The 25,301-nt window shown below is 41.6% G+C and overlaps 1 protein-coding gene across 1 annotated transcript in view; it reads left to right on the top strand.

Moving 5' to 3' along the window:
• The window catches only part of MSH7 (MUTS homolog 7), a 57,417-nt gene extending 34,676 nt beyond the window's left edge, over positions 1–22,741 (top strand). The window contains exons 12-17 of the mRNA XM_090009194.1: positions 19,533–19,810; positions 20,040–20,231; positions 20,519–20,932; positions 21,047–21,143; positions 21,367–21,494; positions 22,141–22,741. Coding sequence (XP_089865320.1) covers positions 19,533–19,810; positions 20,040–20,231; positions 20,519–20,932; positions 21,047–21,143; positions 21,367–21,494; positions 22,141–22,626 — 1,595 coding nt within the window. The 3' untranslated portion in view covers positions 22,627–22,741. The remainder of the gene's footprint in view (positions 1–19,532; positions 19,811–20,039; positions 20,232–20,518; positions 20,933–21,046; positions 21,144–21,366; positions 21,495–22,140) is intronic.
• Positions 22,742–25,301: the final 2,560 nt, after the last annotated feature.

Here is a 25,301-nt window from a genome sequence, read left to right as displayed (position 1 = left end):
TCATTTAAGAAGTTTCCCCAATAGTACAAAATTCGGATATCCCAAGGAAAATCCGTTACAAAACCCAAAACGTCCAGGACGGGAGCTAAGAGCAGGAAGAAGAAAGTCTTGAAGCCATCTTTCCATCGCGCCATCGCCCGTGTTGTACCCAATCATCACCTGTACCCATAAAATAGGTTAGTTTCGCAAAAAACTAGTAGGTGCACAAAAGAGACTACAGGAAACTGTATGCTAAGCAGTGCAAAGTAGATATTCAGTTCAAGCAAGCAGTGCAAAACAAGTAAGCAGTGCAACTGTCAAACGCAACATGACGATTCATTTGATCGTAAGCTGTGAAATACCACACAACTAGGTTGTTTTCGTTCTTAGAACAGGGTCTCTATATTTAATCATTATCAGGACATCGTTTGTCGCTCTCACTATTTCTAACAAACTCTTTGTTCTGAACAACCTTAATCTATTCCCAACTCTCAAGGCCTTACGCGGGCAACTGTCACCTGTTATGACTCACTTAAGGCGTCATACTTTCTCAGAAAAACCCACCCTTCCATAGAAGGTCCAAAACATGATCTAAAATCAATAAAGATCTGATTCTCACATCAGGGTTCAACATGTATGCATGCTAAAGCAGAAAGCCAAAACTATAGATTCATAACTCAAAAGATCATTACAGCTCACCATAACTTTTTATGGTAATCAAAATTCACAAGTTACACGTCGGATCGCTTGGACAGGAAAATATACAACCTCATAAGGAATTACTGCCCTAGATGGTATACCTGGTATTGGACCATACACTTCCTCACAGGAGTTCACCGTCTTTGCGGCTACCCGCTCGTGGAGAGTGTACATCCTCACAGAGATTCTATCGCTCTAGTCGGGTTACCAGATCTTGGAATTGTACAACCTCACAAGGAATTACCGCCCTAGATGGTATACCTGGTCTTGGACCATACACTTCCTCACATGAGTTCACCGTCTTTGCGGCTACCCGCTCGTGGACAGTGTACATCCTCATAGAGATTCTACCGCTCTAGCCGGGTCACCTCGTCTTGATCATACATACCCTCACAGAGAATTCTTTAGGAACCCGATTCCCAACAAATGCCATATGCAATGAAAATCATTGCGATACACGCATCAACACAAATGACTGCTCTCAGGGTCGATAGCCACTATTATAATCAACAAGATCAACGCTGGATCATCTGGTCCAGGAAATATACTTGGTCTTAGATCATACACTTCCTCACAAGAGTTCACCGTCTTTGCGGCTACCCACCCTTGGACAATGTACATCCTCACAAAGAATCTACCACTCTAGCCGGTTACCAGATCTTGATCATACACGCCCTCGCAGATAATCCTTTGGAGATCAGGTCCTCAACAGATACCATACTCAGTGATACATGCATCAATACAATCGACTGCTCCGAACAATTGACTGCTCTTGGGGTTAGTAGCCACCAACATGGGCACAAACATGTATACCAACAATATGCATCGTATCACTTTACATGGTAAAACAAATCACAAGATCACACGTTCTTCCAACAAGGTTCCATGAACTATGAACATTTATCGCATGCTTTCAACATTTCTTATCACGTGGCATTTCAATCACATCATAAAGAAGCATATAATACTACGTATCGTATCATTGCCACCAGGAACATTGCATTCCTCAAATAGGACCTCGAAGCATGCATAAACAAAGCATGAGTTCTATACACATGAGAACACGCAAAATACATAATATGAATCGACTAAACATCAACACATGTAACTCTTACGTAGTTCAATAAATTCACAGGATTTAAGTTATATATGCAAATATTCAAATCATTGCATCATCATATGTATTCAAATTCTTATCTCAAAGCATATCGCATTCGACCTTTCTAGCGTGTAACTCATGCCCATATCTTCAAGACATTTCAATCAAATTCAAGATACTTATCAATCATGTTATACAAGTATGTTATATTCACTTAGGCAATCATAACACAATTCTCTGCAATAAAACTATGTAGGCGTGATGTATTATTCACCTAAATAGTCTAAACTAATCATTTGTCGGTGTGACATGTCATCCATCTATATGCTAACATAAACATCATAATCATAAGAATCTCGGAGACACACAAAGTCATACGTAATTTCATCAATAAGCTTTTACTTGACAAAAATATGTATCCAAAACACACGAAAGTCTTATGACCCATCAACCAGTGTGAACAAACTTATGTTTCGATATTACTGGCCTGCGGGTACGCGCAGAAAAAATGTAGAAACAATTGAGATTAGTTCGGGCGTCTGTTATTCTATGTATTTTCAATAACCCGAATATCTAGTTGAGTCCGCTCTTAAGGGCACTACTTTAGCCGAGAGAGGATTCCCCAAAGACAGGTAAGCAGTGCCACAGATGCATCCAACTTCTGCAGAAGTGTTGAACTAACTTTTGTAGCCCCTTTCCCCTAACTCCAATGACTGGGGAGGCCGGATCTTTACCCGTGAGGTGGTTGTTAACAACTTGTCCATTGGAATTTTTGTACCACTTTGTCCTCTCCCTTGACAGACAACAAGAAGCGAATGGGTGCGTTAGATGTTGCTTAACTAATGACCCATTATATGCTGTGGTCTTTCAACCACTCGAGCATTTAGCCTGTTAAGGCGATCAGTCACCATTTTATGTGATTACAGCATTGTGCATTTAGCACTATTTGAGGTCGCACGACCGTCTCATCCGATCATTGCAGTACTAGCGTGTAGTGCACGACTACAAATACTCTAGGATGAAAGGGGTGTAGTTCCTCAATAGGAACCTCAACAAAAGTGTTTCACAAAGATATAATGTTTCTTAAACTTTTGACATCCTTTATCTTTTGAAACAACCAACAACTTGTGCCAACATCTGGCATGTGATTTTCTCGAATCTCATCCGCTATCGAGGTATCTACATGCCTCACATGACTTGATACCGGCCTCGATAGATGGGATCCAGGTTTCTCAACAGAACCCTCGCTAAGAAGTTCGCTCAAGCCCCAATTTGGGGTTACCCTAGATATGTCGAATAGGCGAACAAAACCAACCAAAACACATTCTTTCAAATACTTTGATTTGGGCAGTCTTTGATGATTTTGCGCAGCTCTCTAAATCTCAAGTCTACTTTGCAGGACTGTGCACTCGAAGAGTCAGGATCCTTGCGAGGTATCCCTTTCCTTAGATGAGGATGTATCGCCAAGCTCTCGACTTAACTCTTGTCGCAAGAGAGAGAGAGAGAGAGAGAGAGAGAGAGAGAGAGAGAGAGAGAGAGAGAGAGAGAGAGCGGTAAATGCCTTTGCATCCTCCACGAGGATGCCTTTATAGCACGTGCAATGAGCGAAAACCTGAGCGTCATCTGCAATAGCAAGGCAGTAACAAAACATTTGCAAAAGCAAGAGCCTGGGCGCAAAGCGCGACAGCAAGGTAAAGACTTGACAAAAAGTAAATGATAAGGATTGCGAAACCGTGTCCTTGAGTTAAATGCGTACTCGTATAAATATATATTTGTATATATATTTATGTAATTGTCCTTTTTAGTTAATTGAACTCAATTCAATTGTCCAAGTCCTCCGTGCAATCTTCTCTTAACTTGGGGAGTTGCAAGCTTGCTGGTGTCTGTGGGTGTAAACGATTGATGGCTCAGACCGCGGAGCGCGAGCGGGACCCGTCGTACGAACTGCAAAAGTGATGATCTTAGCAAGCTAACACCAAAAATAGAAGGTCAGGGACACTTTCGGCGTTCTGACATAAAGGAAGCAGGGGCATCATGCCCTTGCGCACCTGCTATCAGCGCACGAAGCAGGGGCAGGGGCAGCATGCCCTCGGCGAACCTGCTTTACGAGCAAGAAACAGGGGCAGGGGCTGCGAGCCCCTGCTTACCTGCTGTCAGCGAGAAACAGGGAGGCAGGGGGCTGCACCCCTGCCTGAAGAAGACAACGAAGGAGGCTTCATCCTGCCTATCGTAAGAGCAAAGAGGCAGGAGCGAGGCCCTTGCCCGCAAGCCACTAAGGGGGAGGCAGGGGGCTTTTTCCCTGCCTGCCGAATATACAAAGAGGCAAGGGGGAAAGCCCCTGCCTGACACCTGAAAAGAGGGAGCAGGGAGGGGCCCCTGTCGTAACAGGGAGGGGCTCAACCCCTCCCCTGCCGTAACAAGGAGCAGGGAGGGGGTTGGGCCCCTCACCTGTTAAAGGTGGTGCGGGGAGGGGGTTCGACCCCTCCCTTGGCCGCAGGGAGCAGGGAGGGGGCTCGACCCCTCCCTGAAATCAAAGGGAGTAAGGAGGGAGCTTGACCCTTCCTGCGTACTATGAAGGCAGGGAGGGTTCAGCCCTCCCCTGTGAAGATAGAAGGCAGGGAGGGTGAGACCCTCCCTTGCGCACCTAAATAGAGGAATAGGGAGGGGCTCGACCCTCTCTGTGATAAAGGAGACAGGGAGGGGTCTCGACTCTCCCTGGTGAAGAAGGAGACAGGGAGGGGTCTTGACCCTCCCTGGTGAAGACAAAAGGGCAGACAGGGCCCCCAAAACCCCCTGCCGGAACCCTTCTCACAGGCGGCAGGAGTAAAAACCCCTGTCGACCTGTCGGCAAACTGGTAGGGGCTAAAGCCCCTGTCGGATGGCCATTCCCTGCCGTAAAAGACCGACAGGCAGGGGCTTTTGCTCTTGTCGGTCGACGGAAGGAAGAAAAGAAAAGGGGAAGAGGAGGCGACAGAGGGGTACACGCCCGGGCTTCCAGTGGTAGGTGGTCGGATGCTGGGCGAGAACGGAGGGTGCCGGGGCGGAAGGCGGTGGGTCACCGGTGCCTTCGTTGCATAGAGAAGGAAGAAGGTGGTGGCCGGCGGCTTCCGTCGCCGGGGCCTTCGCAGCAGAGAGAAGGAAGAAGGTGGTGGCTTGCGTCTTCGGTTGTCGGTGACTGTGGTCGTCAGTGGCTGCGGGGGAACGAGAGGAGGCGGTTGGGGGAGAGAGCAGAGAGAACGAGAGAGCAGAGGGGAAATGGGGGTTTCGAGAACCTCCCCCCCTTGGCCTCGTTGTCTTTAAAAGACACGAGAGGCGATGCCTCTGTTGGGTCTGGGTTGGGTTCAGGTCCGGATCCGACCTGAATCCAAGCTTTTTTTTGGTTTTTACAATAACTGATAAATTAACAATACCTGCATCTATAAAGTCTTTAATAATTTCATGATTTTATGTGATACTTGGAAGATTTTAAGCAGTCAATCTTTTTAAACATGGTTAAATAAACTGATTGAAGGTAAAGAAAAAGGTTCAAAGAGAGATTAAAGAACCTTAATTGGTGGCTTTTTTAAAGAGATTGACTAAACGACGTTTCAGTGTTGCAAATCATGGACTTGAGTCCTGTCTAGTTTTCACAAGACTTCTTTTTCTCCTCTTTTTTTTTTTGATGTCAAAAAGAAAACTTGTTTGACAGGGGAGGGACTGACATTTTGACAAGGTTTCACACCAAAAAAAGAAGTAATAACCCATTGTAGGTATGGTTCTTACTCTTTCCAAATTTTCATGAATGGGTTATGAGCTGCCATCTCCAAAACATTATACCATTTTGGGGGGGGGGGGGCTTCTTAGGTTAGTATTGGTAGGCTAAAAATTTTAATTTTAGCCTATAACGTACACTTTTTAACTTCAGGGTGACTAATTACATGGACAGTTCCGGATCTTTATTTGAAAACACAACAAAAAGTATATAATGTTAAAAATCCATGACATGTACAATATTGTAACGCCCCAAAATCGTGGACTTGAAACCTTTTATGAAAAAGATTGAAAGCTTTGAAATCGATTACTTATTAGAGTTTGAAACAGGAGTTCAGCGGAAAATTATGTTTGTAATAGCAAGTCCCTAGACTTTGGGCGCATTACAACACAAACTTCCCTTTACAAACCGTTTTGCAACTCGAATATATATTTTATTGAAATGAAAAGAAGAACAAAGTTTTGGTAATACAGTTTTAGTAATCCAGAGTTTTAATCAGAAGAGATGCCTTTAAAGAAACTTTATACCACATTTACCAAAAGTGTCCTCAGGAGCGCAACGTCAGGGAAAGGGGCTCGCCTTGAACGCATCACCTCATCGTGCCATCGCAAGCTGTCTCAACCTGTTCACCACCTGCCCATGAAATGAGTCAGTCTCACAACAGACTAGTAGGGGTGCAAAAGACAAGAAGGTACAAATGCTGCAATAAACAAGATATCTGATAGATCAAGTAGGAAAAAAATAAGACTAGCAGAACTAACCAAACATACTGTGGAGTAAACAAAACTCTAGTAAAGCAAACATCTAAATACAAGAGCAATAAGGACCATAGTGCTAAACAAGCAAACTATAGCGATCCAATTAATACTATAGGTAAAGAGTGACTAACTCTATTCAACAGTCAAACAAAGCAACTGCATAAGACAAACATTCATAACAATGCTCGTAAAACAATACAATTACCATTAGATGTTTCAGTCCATCGGCAAGTAACTACATTAATCGTAAGGCACACACTATTGCATCACAAGCAATTCATAAGTTACACATGATACACAATCATACGGTATTAGTTATATCACAATATGTAAGCAGCTTATAAGACAAGCGGCTACATCAGTCCTAGTTGCCACCAGTTCGTAGATTACGTGTTGTATGCAATCATATCAATCATAAGAGACGCACGCCAACGAATAAGCATTTAACTAGTATGAGAAACTAGTTATTGCTAAACAAAGAACTGCGTAAGCAGTTTAATCAACTAGAGTAACGCCTCGGCAGACATGCATAGCTCAACGAGTAGCATACTAAGCTACCGAACAAGCAAGCAATCAATTCATGTCACAACACATATCTCATAATCATGTGCGTAGGCTATATCTTGTTCTCAGTATGAGCTGGCCATTGTGGGTACGCACAAGGAAAAAACGTAGGAACGACCGAGATCGATTTGGGGGTCCATTATGCTATGTATTTTATTATACCCCGAATGACTGACTGAGTCTGCATCCTAAGGGGACGGCCAATGACCAAGAGAGTAAGTCCCCAAAGGCGAACATGGCCTATGGATGCATCCAACTTTTGCAGAAGTGCTAGACGACTACCACCTAGGATAATTATGGTAGCCCCATTTCCCCTACCTCTGATGACTGGGAAAGCTGAACCTTTGCTCGTAATAACCATTAATGGCTCGTCCATCAGAGTTTTGTACCATTCATCCTCTCTCTTGATGAACCATCCTGAATGGGCACGACGGGAGGTTTCTTAACCGCCGTCTCATTCTATATGCTCTGGTCTTTCGACCCAATCGAGCATCTTGCCTGTGAAGGCGTATAATTATCATTATGTGAATTACATGCGCCATTGCGCGTTCGAGGCAACTGCACACCTTTCATCCTACTCACCACAGTAACAACGTACCTGTTCAAAAGTACAATCACGATAAGAGGGGTAAGGATTTCTCATAGGAATTCCCCCACACATCTGCTTTAAAGAAGTCCACAGTGAACTCACTAAAGATCCAACTTATCACGCTCGGGTCCTTTAAACAGTTGTAAGCATTTTGCCTATTAGGCGAATATCAACATTTCATGATTACCTTAAAGTGTCAATACACGTTTCGAGGTTACTACAAACCTCTCATCCTGCTCTTCGTAGTCCAAACATATTGTACATGACCGAGAGTACGACTACAAGGAGAGAAGCATGAATTCCTTAAAAGAAATCCATCAACAATAATCTTGCGATAATCTCGCGAAAGAAGGAAGTGCGCCAACTATCTTGGTTTAACCAGAAAGCCTAGAAACTAAGTCTCGCATTAGAGGTGATATAATGTCGATCTTAGCGATGGTGCAAGTACCTCGATAGGACTCTCGCCCTACTCGTGCACAGGCTCCTAAACAAGGTTATCTGAGTCGTATCGGATACGCGAATCGAAGTTGCAACACACTTCTCCCAAATACATCGATTTGGGAGATCCATCTGCAATCTCGTAAAAGGCTTTCGAAATTTGCTTTGCAAAACTATACGTTTCGAAAATAGGTTGGTGCTTAAAAAGTCATCCTTTGGAGAACCGAGTGCATAGGTGTGCATCGTGTCTTTTAAGACAAATAAGTGAAAACGGTATACACTATACACTCGAAACTGCACTCAGGGAGTGCAAGCTCGTGCACATTATAGTGTCGTGGCAAATCGAGGAGCAAGACTCGATGCGCAAAGCTACACCTCAAGCGTAAAATGCACAAGCCACACACGAGCTATGAAATCATACCTCGACCATCGAAACACACAAGCAGACAACTACGTAAGCAACTCACAGGGTATGGGATCCTATCCTGACTAAGCAAGTGCAAAAGATGACTCGCGAGGCATGGAGTTGTACCTCGATTAAACAATAAGCGTAAGCAAGTAAATGAGCATACAACAGTGATAAGAATACATGCACGAGCAAAGCATATACACGAAATGCAACATCAAAGTAAGGACGAACAACACATACAAAAAGTAAGTGCAAAAGCAAGCACGACTACAACAGGAAAGTAAGGTAGTAAGTAGTAAGGCCATGGCGCATAAAGCGCGAGGCAACAAAAGTAAATGCAGAAAGTAAAGTGCGAGAACGTAAAAGAGGACTAGGATTGCATCCTGGAGAAAAGGCATACATATACAAGTAAATGTCATAGCGCAAAGCGCGGGGCAACAGGAAAGTAAAGTACGAAAAAGTAAAGAGGACAAGGATCGCGGAACCGCGTCCTTGAGTTAAAATGACATGAACTGTAAAGACATGAATAAAAAGCCTGAGCACATATAGCGCGACGACAACAGAAAAGAAAAGTGCAAGAAAGTAAAGAGGACAAGGATTGCGAAATTGCGTCCTTGAATTAAAAGACATACATATATATTTATACGTATACATATATCATCGTCTTCTTTCATTTTTAGTTATCTTTCCTTATTTTAGCATTTATCCATTCATTGTCTATTTACGCAAGAATCCCCTACCTTGAGGGGTTGCGGGTCCTCATACGCCTGCAGCGTAGGTAAGCACGAGCTCGAACCACTAAGGCAAGTTAGATCCACTGTTCAACCTGTGATGCTTAGAACATTAGTAATATGCCATAATACAAACGAGAAGCGGGTCCGGTAAGACCTGCAGTGGTACCGGACCCCAAATACGAGGGTAGGTAGCTCCCTGCAAAAAAACAACAAAGGCAGGGAGTCCTGGGTTTCCTACCTGCTGGAGCAGCAATGGCCCCCTGACAGAGCCTTGCTGACCACCAACAGTAAACAGTGGCAGAGGCAGGGAGCCTTGCTCCCTACATGCCCTAACAATAGAGAGGGCCCCCCAGCCACACGAGCGGGACAGGGAGACCTGCTCCCAGACTGCCAGAAATGCAGAGGCAGGGGCAGAGACACTGCACCCTGCCCACGAGGATGCAGGAGGCAAGGACCTCACCCCTGCCTGGCAAAAAGCCACAGAGGCAGGGACAAAAAAGGCAGGGGAGGGAGCAGAGGCTCCCTGCCGAACCTGACTCAACAGGAAACAGGACAGGGGGCGCAACCCTCTGCTGGAAACGAGATAGGCAAGGGCTCTACCCCTGCCGGCAACAGGATCAAGGCAGGGGGACAAAGCCCCTTGCCGGCAAAACACAAGAGAGCAGAGGGAGCTTCGCCTCCTGCCGGGAAACACAAGAGGGATAAGGGGAGAGGAACCCCCTGTCGACAAGACAAGCGGCAGGGGGCGGAGCCCCCTGTCGGCAAAACAAGAGGGACAAGGGGAGCGGAGCCCCCCTGTCGACAAGGCAAATGGCAAGGGGATGAAGCCCCCTGCTGCCAGCACAACAAGAAGGGCAGGGTGAAGCGGAGCCCCCCTGCCGACCCAGCAAGGACAAGGGGAACGGAGCCCCTGTCGATAAGAGGCAACGACAGGGGGCTCAGCTCCCTTGTCGGTCAACCCCTCACAAAGGAGAAGAAGAAGAGGGGAGGGTTTACCTCGGGAGATCGCGGCAACGGGGGAGTCGAGGGGCCTCGGGGTCGCCTATGTTGAGTGCCAAAATCCTTGTAGAAAGGGAGGAGCGCAACATCGACCGAACACAAGGAGATGAGGCAAAAAATGGGTGTGCTCGGGGTCGTCGAGGGTTTACCAGAAGGGAGTCACCGGTGTTGTGGGACCAAGGAGGAGGGAGAAGGGGGATGGCGACGTCATCGCCAGTCACGGGTGGCGATGGTTGGACCTCGTCCAATGGGAGAAAGCAACGGGGTCGTCGGTAACTTCGATCACCGGCGGCAACATAGGAGTCATCGACCAGGGGAAACAGGAGGAGCCAGAGAGAGAAGAGCAGCAATGGTGCTATCGTCGGCGGCGGCTGTCGTTAGGTGGCCACAAAAGAAGGGGAATCGAGTATTAAAATATGATTGTACATATATATATATATATTCCTATGTGTCTATCTACATATATTTATATATTTTCTTTGTATTACCCACTAGGGGTAAAATAGTCTTTTTACCCTCATTCACGCCATGTACATTTTTCCCTATTTATTTTTCTCTTTTCTTTTTCCTTTTTCTTTTTTTTCTTTTACCTTGGAAATGCCACCCCTTGAGGGACGTTGGAGCCTCCAGCGGTCACATTTGTGACCGTTGGAAGGGCTCTAACATCCCTTAGGAGCCCTTCCAAGGGTTCTCTTTTTATGCCTATAAATAAATGGGTTCTCCCCCATTGTAAGTATGTTTCTTTGAAGCCCTCTTGAGTGGAATATATTTTTTCACTTCATTTTGTGTGTTTTTTTGCCCATTAGTGGCTACTTGTGTATGTGTGTGTTTTGCTTTTGGAGATATCGCTTCCCTCATTTGGCACTTCATTACATGGTATCAGTGTTATTAAAAACGCGCCTCGCCTCAAGGCGAGGGGCTTTATGCCTTGAGGCGCAAGGGTAAAGCGCAAAACTTCCGAGGCGTGCGCCTCATAGGCCTTGAGGCGCACGCCTCGAGGCGAGGCGCGCCTCAGGAAGAGGCGTATACGCCTCAATGCATTTGGTCAAATGAGGGTCAAAACCCTCATTTGACCAAAAGTTAGGGCTTAAATAAACGCTCCCCGACTCTAATGAGGGTGAAAACCCTCATTTTTTTTACGCCTGTTTTTTTTCTCACAACAGTCACACTCTCTCGGCTCTCACACAGTGGCGGAGCCAGAAGTTTTTCGTTGGGTGGGCAGACTTCGGGTGGTGATGATCGACCTCTATCGGTGGCGCAATGGCTCGAAGCCTCCGTGGTGGTGAAGATCATAGATCGAGATCGAAAGCTTGTTTCGGTAGTTGAGCCACCTCCTTCTCGGTGGTGATCCAGCAGCAAGTCGAAGGTCTTCCAACTGAGGTGCCTCCTCAGCTCCCTCTCGGAGGGGACGGTCCTCGCCACAGCATGAGGCGGAGCAACTCCCTCGGCTGGCTCCATCCCATGTCCACCGTCTCCTGCGTCTGGGTGCCATAGGGTACTCTGTATCGCAGGGAGGCTTGATCTCCACTCCTGCACCACCCTGCTCTGATCTTCTTCGACAAGCATTCGCAAGGAAAGAATGCAACCACCAAATCGTGCGGAATGAAGAAGAAGACCCTTTAGTTTATTTTACTTTCGTCTGACATTTAATTATTTTTTTAGTATACACAGCATGCATATCTTATTTCTTTCCCGGGCTGCAAACAAATCTGCGTGAGTTGCATACTCACGCAGAGTGTTTGATCTCGCAGTACGCCCAAAAAGATCTGCAGATTCCTGTTTTTTTTAGCCATATATGTTATGTCAGAAAATCTTGATCTACGAATCATGCAGATGTGCATGATTCATAGACCATAGTTGTTTGGTCTGCCGCAGTCGATCTAGTAGTTTGGGAGAGCGCAGTTGGTCCTCAATCTGCCTCGCATTATCGGCTAGATGAAGCCAGCGTGAGCACTTCGTAAAAAAAAAAAACTCTGATTTAGTGCGATGGAGCGTCAACAACCTGTGTACATCACGTTGCAGATCATCGCAGATCTGCAGCCCTGTGCATAACGAAAAAATTAATACAGTCATGGTCTGCAATACACTCGTAGATTTGCTCAGATCTGAACACCCTGCACAAAACATAAATTTTTTTATTTCTTGTTTTGGGTCGGTAGCATATCGGCACCAGCGTGGATCAGATCACTGCGAGTCTAGATCTGTTGATCGTTGACATTCAGCATAAGTATTGAAAATATTTTTTCTCCTATACGCTGACCTGCGAAATCAGCAGATTGCACTGTTAGGTCCATTCAGCATGATCAACGGTGAAGTTATTGGTTATTAGCTTTACGTGTGTGTTGCAGTATATAGTTAGGTTAATCATTTTTTTTTTCTTCATTTCTGCAGATTCTTGTTAGTTTCTTGATAGGTAAGTTTCATATTTGTTTTCTAAGTAGCCAGATTTGTTAGGGAATGCTAGAAACTTACTGGAGGTAATTGCTACAACTTGAGGGGCTTAAGTCCACCCATGCAACACACAAAGCTCCAGTTGAGTGCTACCTTGAAGAATTTCAAGGATGACCAAAACATGAAAGACACATTTGGGTATAATATCTGAGATTAGAGAACTTAGCGACTTTGAAATGATATTCACACAATTGATCACAAATATATTTACACAAACACCACATCTACTTCACTGTCTTGCTCATCTAAGTAATCAAACTTTCTTGAAGTACAACCAACAGCAGTTTTGCATCAACAAGAATACACGACCCTGACCCTTTCCCTTTACCCACTCAGGGTCCAAAGAAACAACAAAAATAAAAAGGAAAGAATTAATAAACTTGGACAAAAAAACAGCAGTTGTTGCTTCATCAATAAAGCATTTCTTATTTATTTATAATTTTAGATATTTTTTATAGTTTTTTTTTAAGTTTTAATACAAAAAAAATTTGAGGCTTACGCTTTGCGCCTCGAGGCTTACGCCTCGCCTCAAATTTTGGCGGAGCGCCTCGCTACGCCTCAACGCTTTTCACAACACTGCATGGTATCAAAGCAAGGGTAAGGAAGCTTCATCGGGATCTCACTTGACAAGTAATATCTATCCTCTCTCTTGCCTTTAAATCTTTGTTTTTTAATATGGCCAACAATGATGCAAAAATCGATCTCTCATTCAAATTGAATGGGACCAATTACCGAATGTGGGCGGCCGCTATGGAGAATAACCTCAAAGGTAAAAAAACTTTGGGGGTATGTGTGTGAGACCATTCCGGAACCTCAATTGAAATTAACTAAGTTTGAAGGTGATGGGGAAAAAACTTTAAATGAAGAAAAAAAAAGGCTATTTTTTACTTCTCTTCAAAAATGGAGGATTTGGAAAGTGAGCATGCTAAAATTCTAGCATGGTTCATGAATAATGTGGATTTAAAGATTTGTGCAAATCTTGCAAAATTTAAGAAGGCCAATGAAGCTTGGTTCTTTATGAAAGGAATGTACACGCAAAGAGATCTTGCTAGGCATTTCTTTTTACAAGAAAAGGTGAGAGAAACCAAGCAAGGTGATATGAGTATTAGGGACTATTATAATGCCCTATCTTCTTTGTGGGATGAACTTGTTCTTCTTGAACCTCAATGGGAAGGTAGTGTTATTGCCATGAGGAAAGAGCAAATGGAGAAAGAAAGATTCTTTCAATTCATTCATGGGCTTCGTCTCAAATTTGAGCAACTTAGAGGATCCCTACTTCATAGGGCTTCTACTCCTCTAAGTGATATTTTGGCCGACTTATGTCAAGAAGAAACTCGCTTGGCCTTGAAAAGAGATGTTGATGAAGTTCATGTCGTATCTAGACCCGACAATAATGGTAGGTCATATAAACCACCCCACTTTTGGAAGAATAATGATGGTGGAGGGAGAAATGTTATTTGTCATAATTGTAATGAACTGGGTCATATTCGCCCGGATTGCCCTAAATTCAAAAGGAAGGTTGCTTCCGTTGGTGAAATTCCTCCAAATACTAATGAAGATTCAAAGAAGGATGGAGACATAAAGGAGTCCATTGCGCATCTTATCGAAACTCTTCAACAATTCATAAATATGAACTCCTCTACATCATCTTCTTTGCCTTCTACTTCCGGTGCCGCCATTTCCTCTTTTTCGGGTATGACTTCTTGGATCCTTGACTCGGGTGCCTCCTTTCATATGACCACAAATGCATCGCTTTTATCAAAACCAAGTCTTAACAATCCTTGGATGTTGAAGGCATTGGAAACCTTGAGAAAACTTTTTACCAAAACAAAGAATTTTTTGTTCCTAAAATCCGAATTATTCCAAAACTTAATTTAAATCTTTTTTCCGTTTCTCAAATTACCGATTTTGAATGTAATGTTTCTTTTTTACCAACCCATTGCTATGTGCAGGATCTCCGGTCCGGAAAGCGAATTGGGCAAGGCCATAGAAGAGGGGATCTTTACTATATGGATTTTTTGTCTTTGCCATCTAAATCATTTTGTAATCATGTTCAATCTAAAGATATTGAGACTTGGCATAAGAGGCTTAGACATCCTAGTATTTCCAAGTTGTATCTATTTTCTTTTTTGGAAAAATTTTGTAGTACAAATACATTTACATGCAATGATTGTATTCTTAAAAAGATTCATTCACTTCCGTATTCGCATAGTAATTTTGTGTCAAAAAGATCTTTTGAACTTGTGCATTCCGATGTATGGGGGCCGACACCCGTTATGTCCAAAGGGGGATATTCCTACTATGTTACCTTCATTGATGACTTTTCTAGATATACATGGGTATACATTATTCAAAACAAATCCGATGTCTTCAATATTTTTAAAGAATTTCATGTTCTTATTCAAAATCAAATTCAACTCAATATAGTTATATTTAGATCCGATAATGGAGGGGAGTACATGTCTAGAGACTTTCAAAATTATTTTAAATCAAACAGAATTTTACATCAACGTTCTTGTCCTAAAACTCCGCAACAAAATGGTCTTGCGGAAAGGAAACATAGACACTTGATTGAAACCACAAGAACACTTCTTGTCTCTAAAAATGTTCCTAAAAATTTTTGGGCCGAAGCTCTTCTTACCGCAACATATCTTATCAATCGTATGCCTTCCTCTTCATTAAAGAATGTATCACCTTTTGAAAAATTGTTCAAAATTACTCTCGATTTTAATAGACTAAGGATCTTTGGATATAAATGTTTTGTGCTTATTCAAGGACAAGACAAATTATCACCAAAGGCCCTTGAATGTGTATTTATTGGCTATGGTGAAAATAAAAAAGGTTATAGATGCTATGATCTTCAAAACAATAAACTCTATGTATCAAGAAATGTAAACTTTCTTGAGGATCAAAATGGTTTTGATATTCACATATCTAAAGAAGACATTGATTATTCCTTCCTATTTGATTTAGCTCATAGAATTGAGTCCCTAGACACAAATATTTGTGATAATACTTGTGATGGGATTTTACATCATAATGACATACCTCAACATGATAAGGTTTTTCAAAATGAAAACTCTAATGATTTAAATATATATACTCGGCGGTTTGGAAATGAACATCAATCGGCTCTTGAAATATATTCTCAAAACTTAGAAGAATCTAGTGATGACAACCAACCTAGAAGGTCTTCTCGTAATAGTAGGCCACCACAAAAATTTGTATCTTATGAATCTTTTTCACCCAATTATAGAACTTGCCTCATGATACATTTGTATCATGAACCTACCTCTTATAAAGAAGCTAAGGTTCATCCTCATTGGATTGAAGCAATGAGAATTGAATTAGAGGCTCTTAACAAAGCCCAAACTTGGAGCATTATTCGTTAACCATTAGGAAAAAAGGCTATTGGGTGTAGATGGGTATATAAAGTCAACACCAAATGTGACGGATCTCTTGAAAGATACAAAGCTTGTTTGGTTGCAAAGGGCTACGCCCAAGAATATGAGATAGATTATAAAGTGACCTTTGCTCTAATTGCTAGAATGACTAGTGTACGAACGTTAATTGCCTTAGCCTCTATTAAACAATGGTCGATTTATCAACTTGATGTTAAAAAGACCTTTTTAAATGGAACTTTATGTGAAGAAGTCCTTATGGATCCACCGCCAGGTTTTGAAATTGGTAAAGGAAATATTCTAAAGTTAAACAAAGCCCTCTATGGTCTCAAACAAGCACCAAAATCTTGGTATGATCTTTTTAGCAAAGTAGTTCTTCATAATGGTTTTTCTTCTTGTTATACCGATACTGCTTTGTTTGTTAAAACTTCTAATGAAAATATAACAATTTTATTGTTTTATGTTGATGACATGATTATCACAGGTAATGACAAAAAATGTATTGATCTTATTAAGAATATTTTGAAAGAAAATTTTGATATGTCTGACCTTGGTTTTCTAAGGTATTTTTTAGGTATTGAAGTTGCATATTTCCCTAAAGGGTATATCCTCTCCCAAATGAAGCTTGTCTCCGATATCATTGTCAGGTCTGGGCTTACAGATGACAAAAAAGTAGAGACTCCAGAAATGATCAACGTCAAGATGAGAGCCAGTGATGGCACTCCTTTAGAAGATCCCACGCCTTATCGTCAGTTGATTGGGTCACTAACATATTTATCTATCACCAGGCCGGACATCTCTCATGTGGTTCGTAGTGCAAGCCAATTTCAGACTGCTCCTACCATTCACATGGCTGCAGTCATGAGGATTGTCAGATATTTAAAGAACACTATAACTAAAGGATTATTCTTACCCTCTTCTTCACCTCTTACTTTACTTGCTTATACTGACTCTGATTGGGGTGGTAACCCCCGATGATCATATTTCCACCACAGGTTATTGTGTGTTTCTTGGAGAGTCACTTATTTCATAGAGGTATAAGAAGCAGCAAAAAGTATCACTCTCTTCTACAGAGGCAGAATATCGTGCGATGATTACTACCACCGTTGAGATTGTATGGTTAAGAAGTCGGCTTAAAGATATGGGTGTTTCATTCTCAACTCCTTCGAAGCTGTGTTGCGACAACAAGAGTTCTATCTACATTGCCTGCAATCACACCTTCCATGAACGAACCAAGCACATTGAGATGAACTGCCATTATGTTAGTGATGAGTTCCTACGTGGCACTATTCAATTGCCATATGTTCCTACCGAATACCAGTTGGCGGACTTCTTCACCAAAACTTTGCCATCGCCTCGCTTTTACTTTATACTCAGCAAACTCTTGGTGATCTCCCTGTGTGTTTGAGGGGGGTGTTAAAATATGATTGTACATATATATATTTATATATTTAGATCATGACACACACACACATATATATATATAATTATATATATATATATATGTCTATGTGTCTATCTACATATATAAATACATATATTTATATATTTTCTTTATAATACCCACTAGGGGTAAAATAGCCTTTTTACCCCCATTCATGCCATGCACATTTTTCCCTATTTCTTTTTCTCTTTTCTCTTTTCTCTTTTCTTTTCTTTTTCCTTTTTTTCTTTTAGCTTGGAAATGTCACCCCTTGAGGGACGTTGGAGCCTCCAACGGTCACATTTGTGACCGTTGGAAGGGCTCCAACATCCCTTAGGAGCCCTTCCAAGGGTTCTCTTTTTATGCCTATAAATAAAGGGGTTCTCCCCCATTGTAAGTATGCTTCTTTGAAGCCCTCTTGAGTGGAATTTATTTTTTCACTTCATTTTGTGTGTTTCTACCACTTTTGTGGTTGTATTTTTGCCCATTAGTGGCTACTTGTGTATGTGTGTGTTTTGCTCTTGGCGATATCGCTTCCCTCATTGGACACTTCATTACACCGAGGACGGGGTTCTGGCAAGGCGTAGCCGGCGTCGAGGCATAGATGGCCAGATGATCGTCGATGGCAATAATCGGGGGTTCACGAAGGAGATACCAGGGCTGCTGACGGTAGGTGGCCAGAAGCAGCGAGGAGTCGAGGGGTCGCTTGCATGGGGCTGTCATAATGGGGTGGTTGCTGACGACAGGTTGTCGGAGGTGGCAGTGCTCGCCGACGATGGTGAGTCGGGAAAGGCGACGAGAAGGAGACTTCGACGTCGGGGGCTCTGGCACAGCCAACAGTCAGACGGGAGGAGACAGGGAAGTCGGCGACACGACGACGACTCTGGTCGTCGGTGGCCACAGAGGAAGGGGCGATGACCGGTGGCGGGTGGTCGTCAGCGAAAGTGGTAGCGGGGGACGAGAGGAGACGGGATAGACGAAGTTTAGAGAGAAGGGGCGAGGGTTTTGCCCCTCGCCCGAGGCGCCTGTGTCTTTTAAAAGACTCAGGCTTTTCGATCGTTCGAGAAGCCGGGGTCGGGTCAGGCTCGAGTCCGATTCGGACTCGGATCCGGGCCCGACACAGCGGACCAAACCTCAACACGTGTCTTACACGAGTCCGATACAAATTTTTTTTTTTTACAATATGGACTATATTTAAATTCAAACCAGTTGCAAAAAAAATAGTTTATTAAAAATTTGTTCATGGAACCCTAAAAGAAAAGGTGAGAGTTAATGACAAGAGAAAAGGGTGCTACTAGAACACTATGATTATGAATCTGCCAAGTTTTCAGTTCATGAATATTTTTACTCAAGATTCCTGTTTATGCTATTTTTCTCCTTTTAAAATATTTGAACTTCAGTAGGTTGTTTCTGAGATATTCTTGAGAAAAAACACAATTGCTTGAAATTTTGTAGAAATTAGTAACGTTGACTCTCTCTGTATCTGTCTTTCTCTTTCTCTCTCTAATATAAATGTGTAATATATATGTATATATATAGAGAGAGAGTAGAGAATAGCTGCCTACAACAATCCGTGCCTACGGCGCTTTTGAACGGTTCTTTTCCATGTTTTCTCAAATTTGACCATACAAATGTGTTTTGCGTTTGATTTTAAAAAATCCTAGCAAATCGACCATGCTGAACACATCTGTGTGGTTAGATTTGGGAAAAACAACTCAGAAACTCCCCCTTCGCTCACGGTATGCAGCTACTTCCTTCTCATAGAGTAGAGAGTAGCTGCCTACACCAATCCGTGCCTACGCTGCCTATGGGGATTTTGAAGGGTTATTTTTCATGTTTTTCTTGAATATGACAGTATAGATGTGTTATACGTGTTTGATTCCGATGCGTAGGTAGGTTTTTATAAGGCTTGAAAATTGACGATGTAAATTTGTTATAAATATCATAACTATTAAAGGCTTAAAAAATCATGTTTTTTATCAAAAAAACACAATCCAAATGTCGTTCCTAGCAAATCAACCATGTTGAATGCATTTGCATGGTCAGATTTGGGAAAACTAAAGCAACCTGGGAACCACCCCTTCGCTCGTGGTAGGCTGCCATGGGCAGCTACTCCACTCTCTCTCTCTATGTGTGTGTGTGTGTGTGTGTGAGAGAGAGAGAGAGAGAGAGAGAAGATTTCTTGTTCTCTATCTTCTATATGCACGATAAAGTTGAGGCTTACATCTGTTTTTTCAGGAACATTATATAATCATCTTGATCACTGTGTTACGGCATTTGGCAAACGACTTCTAAGAAATTGGATCTGCCACCCTTTGCAGAATATTGAGGAAATTAATAAGCGACTTAATGTGGTCGAGGAGATGATGATTCATTCAGAAATAACATTCTTGCTTGAACAATATTTACAAAAGGTTTCTGATCTTGAGAGACTTGTGGGACGTCTCAAGATCAATATTGGGTCATCTTCCATGCTATGTTTTCCTTTTGTTGGAGAAAAAATATTGAAGCAACAGGTATGTTAATTGGATTTAATACCCTGAGATGTTGAAGAAAAAAAATGAAAAATTCTCAACTAGGATCATTTAGTTTTGCAAAACCTTTCCTGTTTTACAGTGAAAGCAGTAATAAGTCAGTTTTTGGATACATAATACCTTATTTGAACATACAACCACTGTCTATTATAGAAGACATTTCTGATGTTTGCATCTGGCACTGTGTAACTGAAGCATTTATACCTGTCAGGTGAAAACATTTGGTTCACTTGTTAAAGGACTCAAGACAGGTCTGGAACTATTGTTGGTTTTACAGAATGATCATGGGAATTCGTGTATATTAAAAAATCTGGACCTCTCAATCAAGACTGGCTTTGAGGAGCTTTGTGTCCATCTTCAGCAAATAGAAGTGGCCTTTGATGATGACTTTCCACATTACCAGGTCTGGGACAACAATAATGTCATTGCTTTTACTGCACTATATGCTTCCATCTTAATGTTCTCTTTGTGTTAGATTGCTCCACCTTAATTGATGTTTGTGTTTTTACCTTAAGTTGGTTATGCACATAGCCACATGGTGTATCTGTGAATCTTAATTCTGATATTAAAAAGAGGGATTAAATGGTGCTGTGTTTTTCTTAGGCATAATTTCTGCTTTATGTATATATTTTTCATCTTTTTTCATGGTTGCATTGATGAATGCATCTCTGATTTCTTCGCTGCATCCAGGACCATGATCTGAAAGATGCAGATGCAGAGACGTTAACTGTTCTTATTGAGCTGTTCACTGAAAAGATCGATAAATGGTCTGAAGTGATTCATGCCCTCAGTTGCATTGATGTATTGCGGTCCTTTGCAATTGCAGCAATTTCGTCAAGTGGTTCTATGTGCAGACCCGTATTTGTGCCAAGAGATGGTTCCATAAGCTTGAGAAATGAGAATGAAGGCCCTATACTTAGGTTAAAAGGTTTATGGCATCCTTGTGCTACTGTAGACAATGGTGGCAGGCTTGTTCCAAATGACATACTTCTTGGTCATGATGTGGCAGAGTATCACCCTTGTTCCCTTCTATTGACCGGGCCAAACATGGGTGGAAAATCTACTCTTCTACGTGCTACTTGTCTTGCTGTTATACTTTCTCAGGCATGTTGAATATGTTTATTATGCACTGCCACTTTTAATTTTACAAATGGTTGCGATTGGACTTTTGATGAAACTTTCAGCTTGTGATTAATTTGTATCTTCCTTTACTTGCAGCTAGGGTGCTTTGTCCCTTGTGAAACGTGTGCCTTATCACCTGTAGACATCATCTTCACACGCCTTGGTGCAACAGATCGTATAATGTCTGGCGAGAGTTAGTTTCATCTCATTGTCTTGCAGTATGCAAGTAGTTTAAATGTCCTAATGATAATGCATTCCTGCTTGTTCTTCTAGATCTCAAACATGTGATTTCAGTTTAAAAAAAGTTCTTTTTTATTGCAGACATCTTGTTTTGTTTAGCTTCTTGAAAGTGAGGCAGTCTATCCGTATGTTCATCTAAAGCTTGTAAATTTAAAACATGGATTTCTATTTTGCAGGCACTTTTCTCATTGAATGTGCAGAGACTGCATCAATCTTGAAGTATGCTACTCAACATTCTCTTGTTGTTCTTGATGAATTAGGTAGAGGAACTTCTACATTTGACGGATATGCCCTTGCATATGCTGTGAGTACCAAACCTTTTCCTAATACAGTATATATCACCATTCACATTTTTGTCCCTGTGTTAATCTTGCTTGACATGAAAAATCAAATTATTAAATATTTCAGGCTCGATTTGTGAGCAATAGCCCCCAAAACGGGAGGGGTGATGGCCCTCAAAATGGTGGATTTCAACATCCTTCTAAGGATGTTGTGAAATGCGCAGAAGCAACACCACTCTCATCTCCCCTCCCGTATCCTTCCCTATACTGGCTTCCAAACAGAGCCTCAGTCTTGATTTAAACAATCTCTCTATTTAGCCTGCTTGACATCTAAGTTACTTCATCATGACGACTCAAATTTGACAATGCAATCATAGTTTGTGCTTGCTCAGAATTGTTTGATCAATGCAATCATGGTTTATCCTTATCCCAAGGGATTTTAAACTTCAGTTGATCACGTTGATGGTGGATAGCCTACTTGTCCTGCCTCATTCCACGGTCACTAGTTCCCAGAATAAACCCTCCTAAAAAATGGTTTTTATTTTCCTTTCTACTCTTGCTACTGGACTTGGGCGAAGGGGTCGGTGAATCAACTGAGATGCAACACCACAGTTTTGCCAGTTTTTTTGTTTATTCTTAGTCACCATTCCATCTCTTTTCTCATTCCAGGTTCTCAGGCATATGGTTGAAAGAGTCCACTGCAGGTTGCTGTTTGCCACACACTATCATCCTCTCACAAAGGAGTTTGCTTCCCATCCTCATGTGAACTTGCAGTACATGGCCTGCATGTTCAAGTTCAAGAGAACAGGATACTCGTCTGGACATCCCTCCAACGATGGCGATAAGCAGCTTACTTTTCTATACAAGCTGGCATCGGGTGTTTGCCCAGAGAGTTATGGCATGGAGGTGGCACTCATGGCTGGGATCCTGAAGCCCGTGGTTGAATCTGCATACAATGCAAGTCAGATTATGAAGTCATGGGTTAGCAAGAGCTTCCAGTTAAGTGAGGGAAGATCTGAATTTTCAACTCTTCATGAGAATTGGCTCAAGAGCCTGTTGGAGATCTCGAGAATAGGTGGACATGTTTCTGATGAAGACGATGTTTTTGATACACTGTTGTGCCTGTGGCATGAAATCCAGAGTTGCTACAGATAAGAGTATGGGAAAACATTTAACTTGAGATTGGAAATGTGTATAAAGATGGTTCAAAATCGTAGTGACAAATGCATAGTTTGAAGTGTATGCAGGTGAACCTGCATACACGTTTAAATGCTCTCTCTCTCTCTCTCGATATAGTAAAATATGGTGGTAATGCCTTGCCTAACGAATGATTTATCTTTTTCCTTTCTTTTATCATCTAGTGTTGAGAAACTACTACTGTGATTTGGACATCCCATTATGGGTTGAAAGGTGTCATGTTAACCGTGGACTTGTGTCGGTGTTTGCAGTGTAAAACCACAAGTACTCCCTCTCGGACCACTGAAGACAGTTTCCCATTTGGCTTTGGCCTTGCAGCCCAAGGATGCACAACCCTGGTATCCGTGTTGTCTTGAACTGCAGAATTTAATCAAATCCTATACAATTTTTCTAGACCAAATCACATTGCTTAGTTCACAAGTGGCCTATAGTTGGTGTTTACGTGATGTTATCTAACCCAGAAAGGTGTGAAATTTTCTCCATATTTATTAACTCCCGGACACTGAGGGGCTATAACATGACCATGCAAACAAAAGCCTTCCAAGAAGGCACTCATTGATGAAGACAAATCCATAAAAAAAATCCAAGGGTTTTTATCTATTCTGAAAAATAAAGGTAATCCATGCTTTTTTAGCATCCTTTAAGGATTCTAAGACAATCAAAAACTCATTGAACAACTATATATCTTGCCTCAAACAAAACCTTTTGCCTTCAGCTAACATCCTGTCAAAGATTAAAATTGTAGTTCTTTTGAGAATCACACCGTTCACCAGCCAAGTAGTAGGAGCTTCAAAAGAGTCATACGAATAAGTAGACCATTCTTTGCTTGCCTGAAATATGCAGCTTGAGAATCATCATCCACATCCACTGTTATCTGAAAAGTATGAGTAATGTCACACAAAGTAGCAGTATTCAATATAATAATAAAACAAACAAGTTGATCACAACAACAACAGCAGCAATAATAATAGTAATTTGTATATGTTACAACTTTCAATATGCACTTCAAAGTCATCTGCTCACCTCATCGAGCCTTGGTAGTGGATGCATAACGACAGCATGCTTCTGCAACACACCCATGACTTTCTTGTCTAAAGTGTACTTTCCTCGAGCCTTCTCATATAAGTCAAGTCGGTCACCAAATCTTTCCCGCTGAATGCGTGTTTGATACACATCACATTTTGATGCCAGTTCCATGAGATCTGCACTTTCTTTCCATTCAACTCTTTTAGAAAAGGTAGTCCTGCAAAAGGGAAAATGGTGCATTTAGGATAAAATATTTCTTACAACATATAAGTTTTATGCTTTCATAAGCCACATGTGGTTCACATAAAAGGAACTAAAAACATACAATGTCATATAATTTGTTCTATGTATCATCTTTCTATGGAGGCTGGTCCAGAAATGGAACTCGTTTATGGATGGCTAATTAACCACCAATGTAGATATCAAGTGTCAACGTGCTTGATTTAAATGGTAATAGTGAAATATATTGGAATGCTTGATTCTAAATTGTATACATTGTCTTGGGTAGACATACTTTCAAGTTGCATATTTGAAGCCACATTAATGGTCACCTGAGGAGCGCAAACAAAATCCTCCAAAGGGGTATGGATTAGGGTGGGCAAAGTTTGACACAATATGGCGACCGAGAAGTCTATGTTTGATAGGCCCACACCCACATCGTCTGCTAGTGTTAGAGTACAATAAGAAATATTGAAAAAGAAAAGTTGTGTTGGGTTATTCTATCTATTATGATGTATGTCATTAGCTTGAAATGTAGACAGAGAAGAAGCCTATTTCATGGCCAAAATACTAGTTGTGCGACATTTATTGCAAAAAATATAGCTTCAATTATGAGTCACCCCTAAAGAAACAACCAAAATACCTAAAATGTTAAACAAATTGCAGTTAACAATTGAAGCACAATGTGCAAAAAATGATGAAGAGTTCGTTACCATAATCACGTCTACCGTCCTGGAAGCATCTAAGGAGGTGGTAGGTGAAGGGAAACGGTAACGCCCCAAAAATTTAGGACTTGTAACTTTTTATGAAAAGTTTGGAAGCTTTGTAATCAATCATTAATCAGAGTTTTTAAATAATAATTCAGTGAAAAATAGTGTTTGAAATAACAAGTTAATGGACCTTGGGGGTATTACAACCCAAACTTTCATTAACAAATAGATTTGAAACTTTGTACATTTTAAGAAACCAAAGAGATTATGAAAATACTTATACAAAAGAGAGATTTCTAGGAAAACCTTTATGCAAATTTATCGAAATATCCTCAAAAGCGAAACATTAGGAAAAGAGTCTCATCTTGATCTCATCACGCCATCGTGCCATCGCAAGTTGTATCACCTGTACACCACCTAGCCATAAAATGAGTCTGTTTCACAAAAAACCAGTAGGTATGCAAGAGAGTCAATATAGAACTGAAACAAGTTATGAGTTATATTTAGCATGTGCAATAGATTATGCAAATGAGTAAGTATTTCTAACATGAACAATTGAGTATGCAAACAAATAAAAGTTTACAAGGTGATCAATTATCCATAAAATCAAGTGAGCTATCAACTATCACAAGGTATACACGATTTTACGGCAAGTAACTACCTAACTCATAAGGTGCA

This window comes from Nuphar pumila, chromosome 6 (assembly GCF_984573655.1).
Source record: "Nuphar pumila chromosome 6, dmNupPumi1.hap1.1, whole genome shotgun sequence".
NCBI classification, from domain to species: domain Eukaryota; kingdom Viridiplantae; phylum Streptophyta; class Magnoliopsida; order Nymphaeales; family Nymphaeaceae; genus Nuphar; species Nuphar pumila.
Note: the sequence above shows the minus strand (reverse complement) of the source record. Positions and strands in the feature narration are given on the sequence as shown.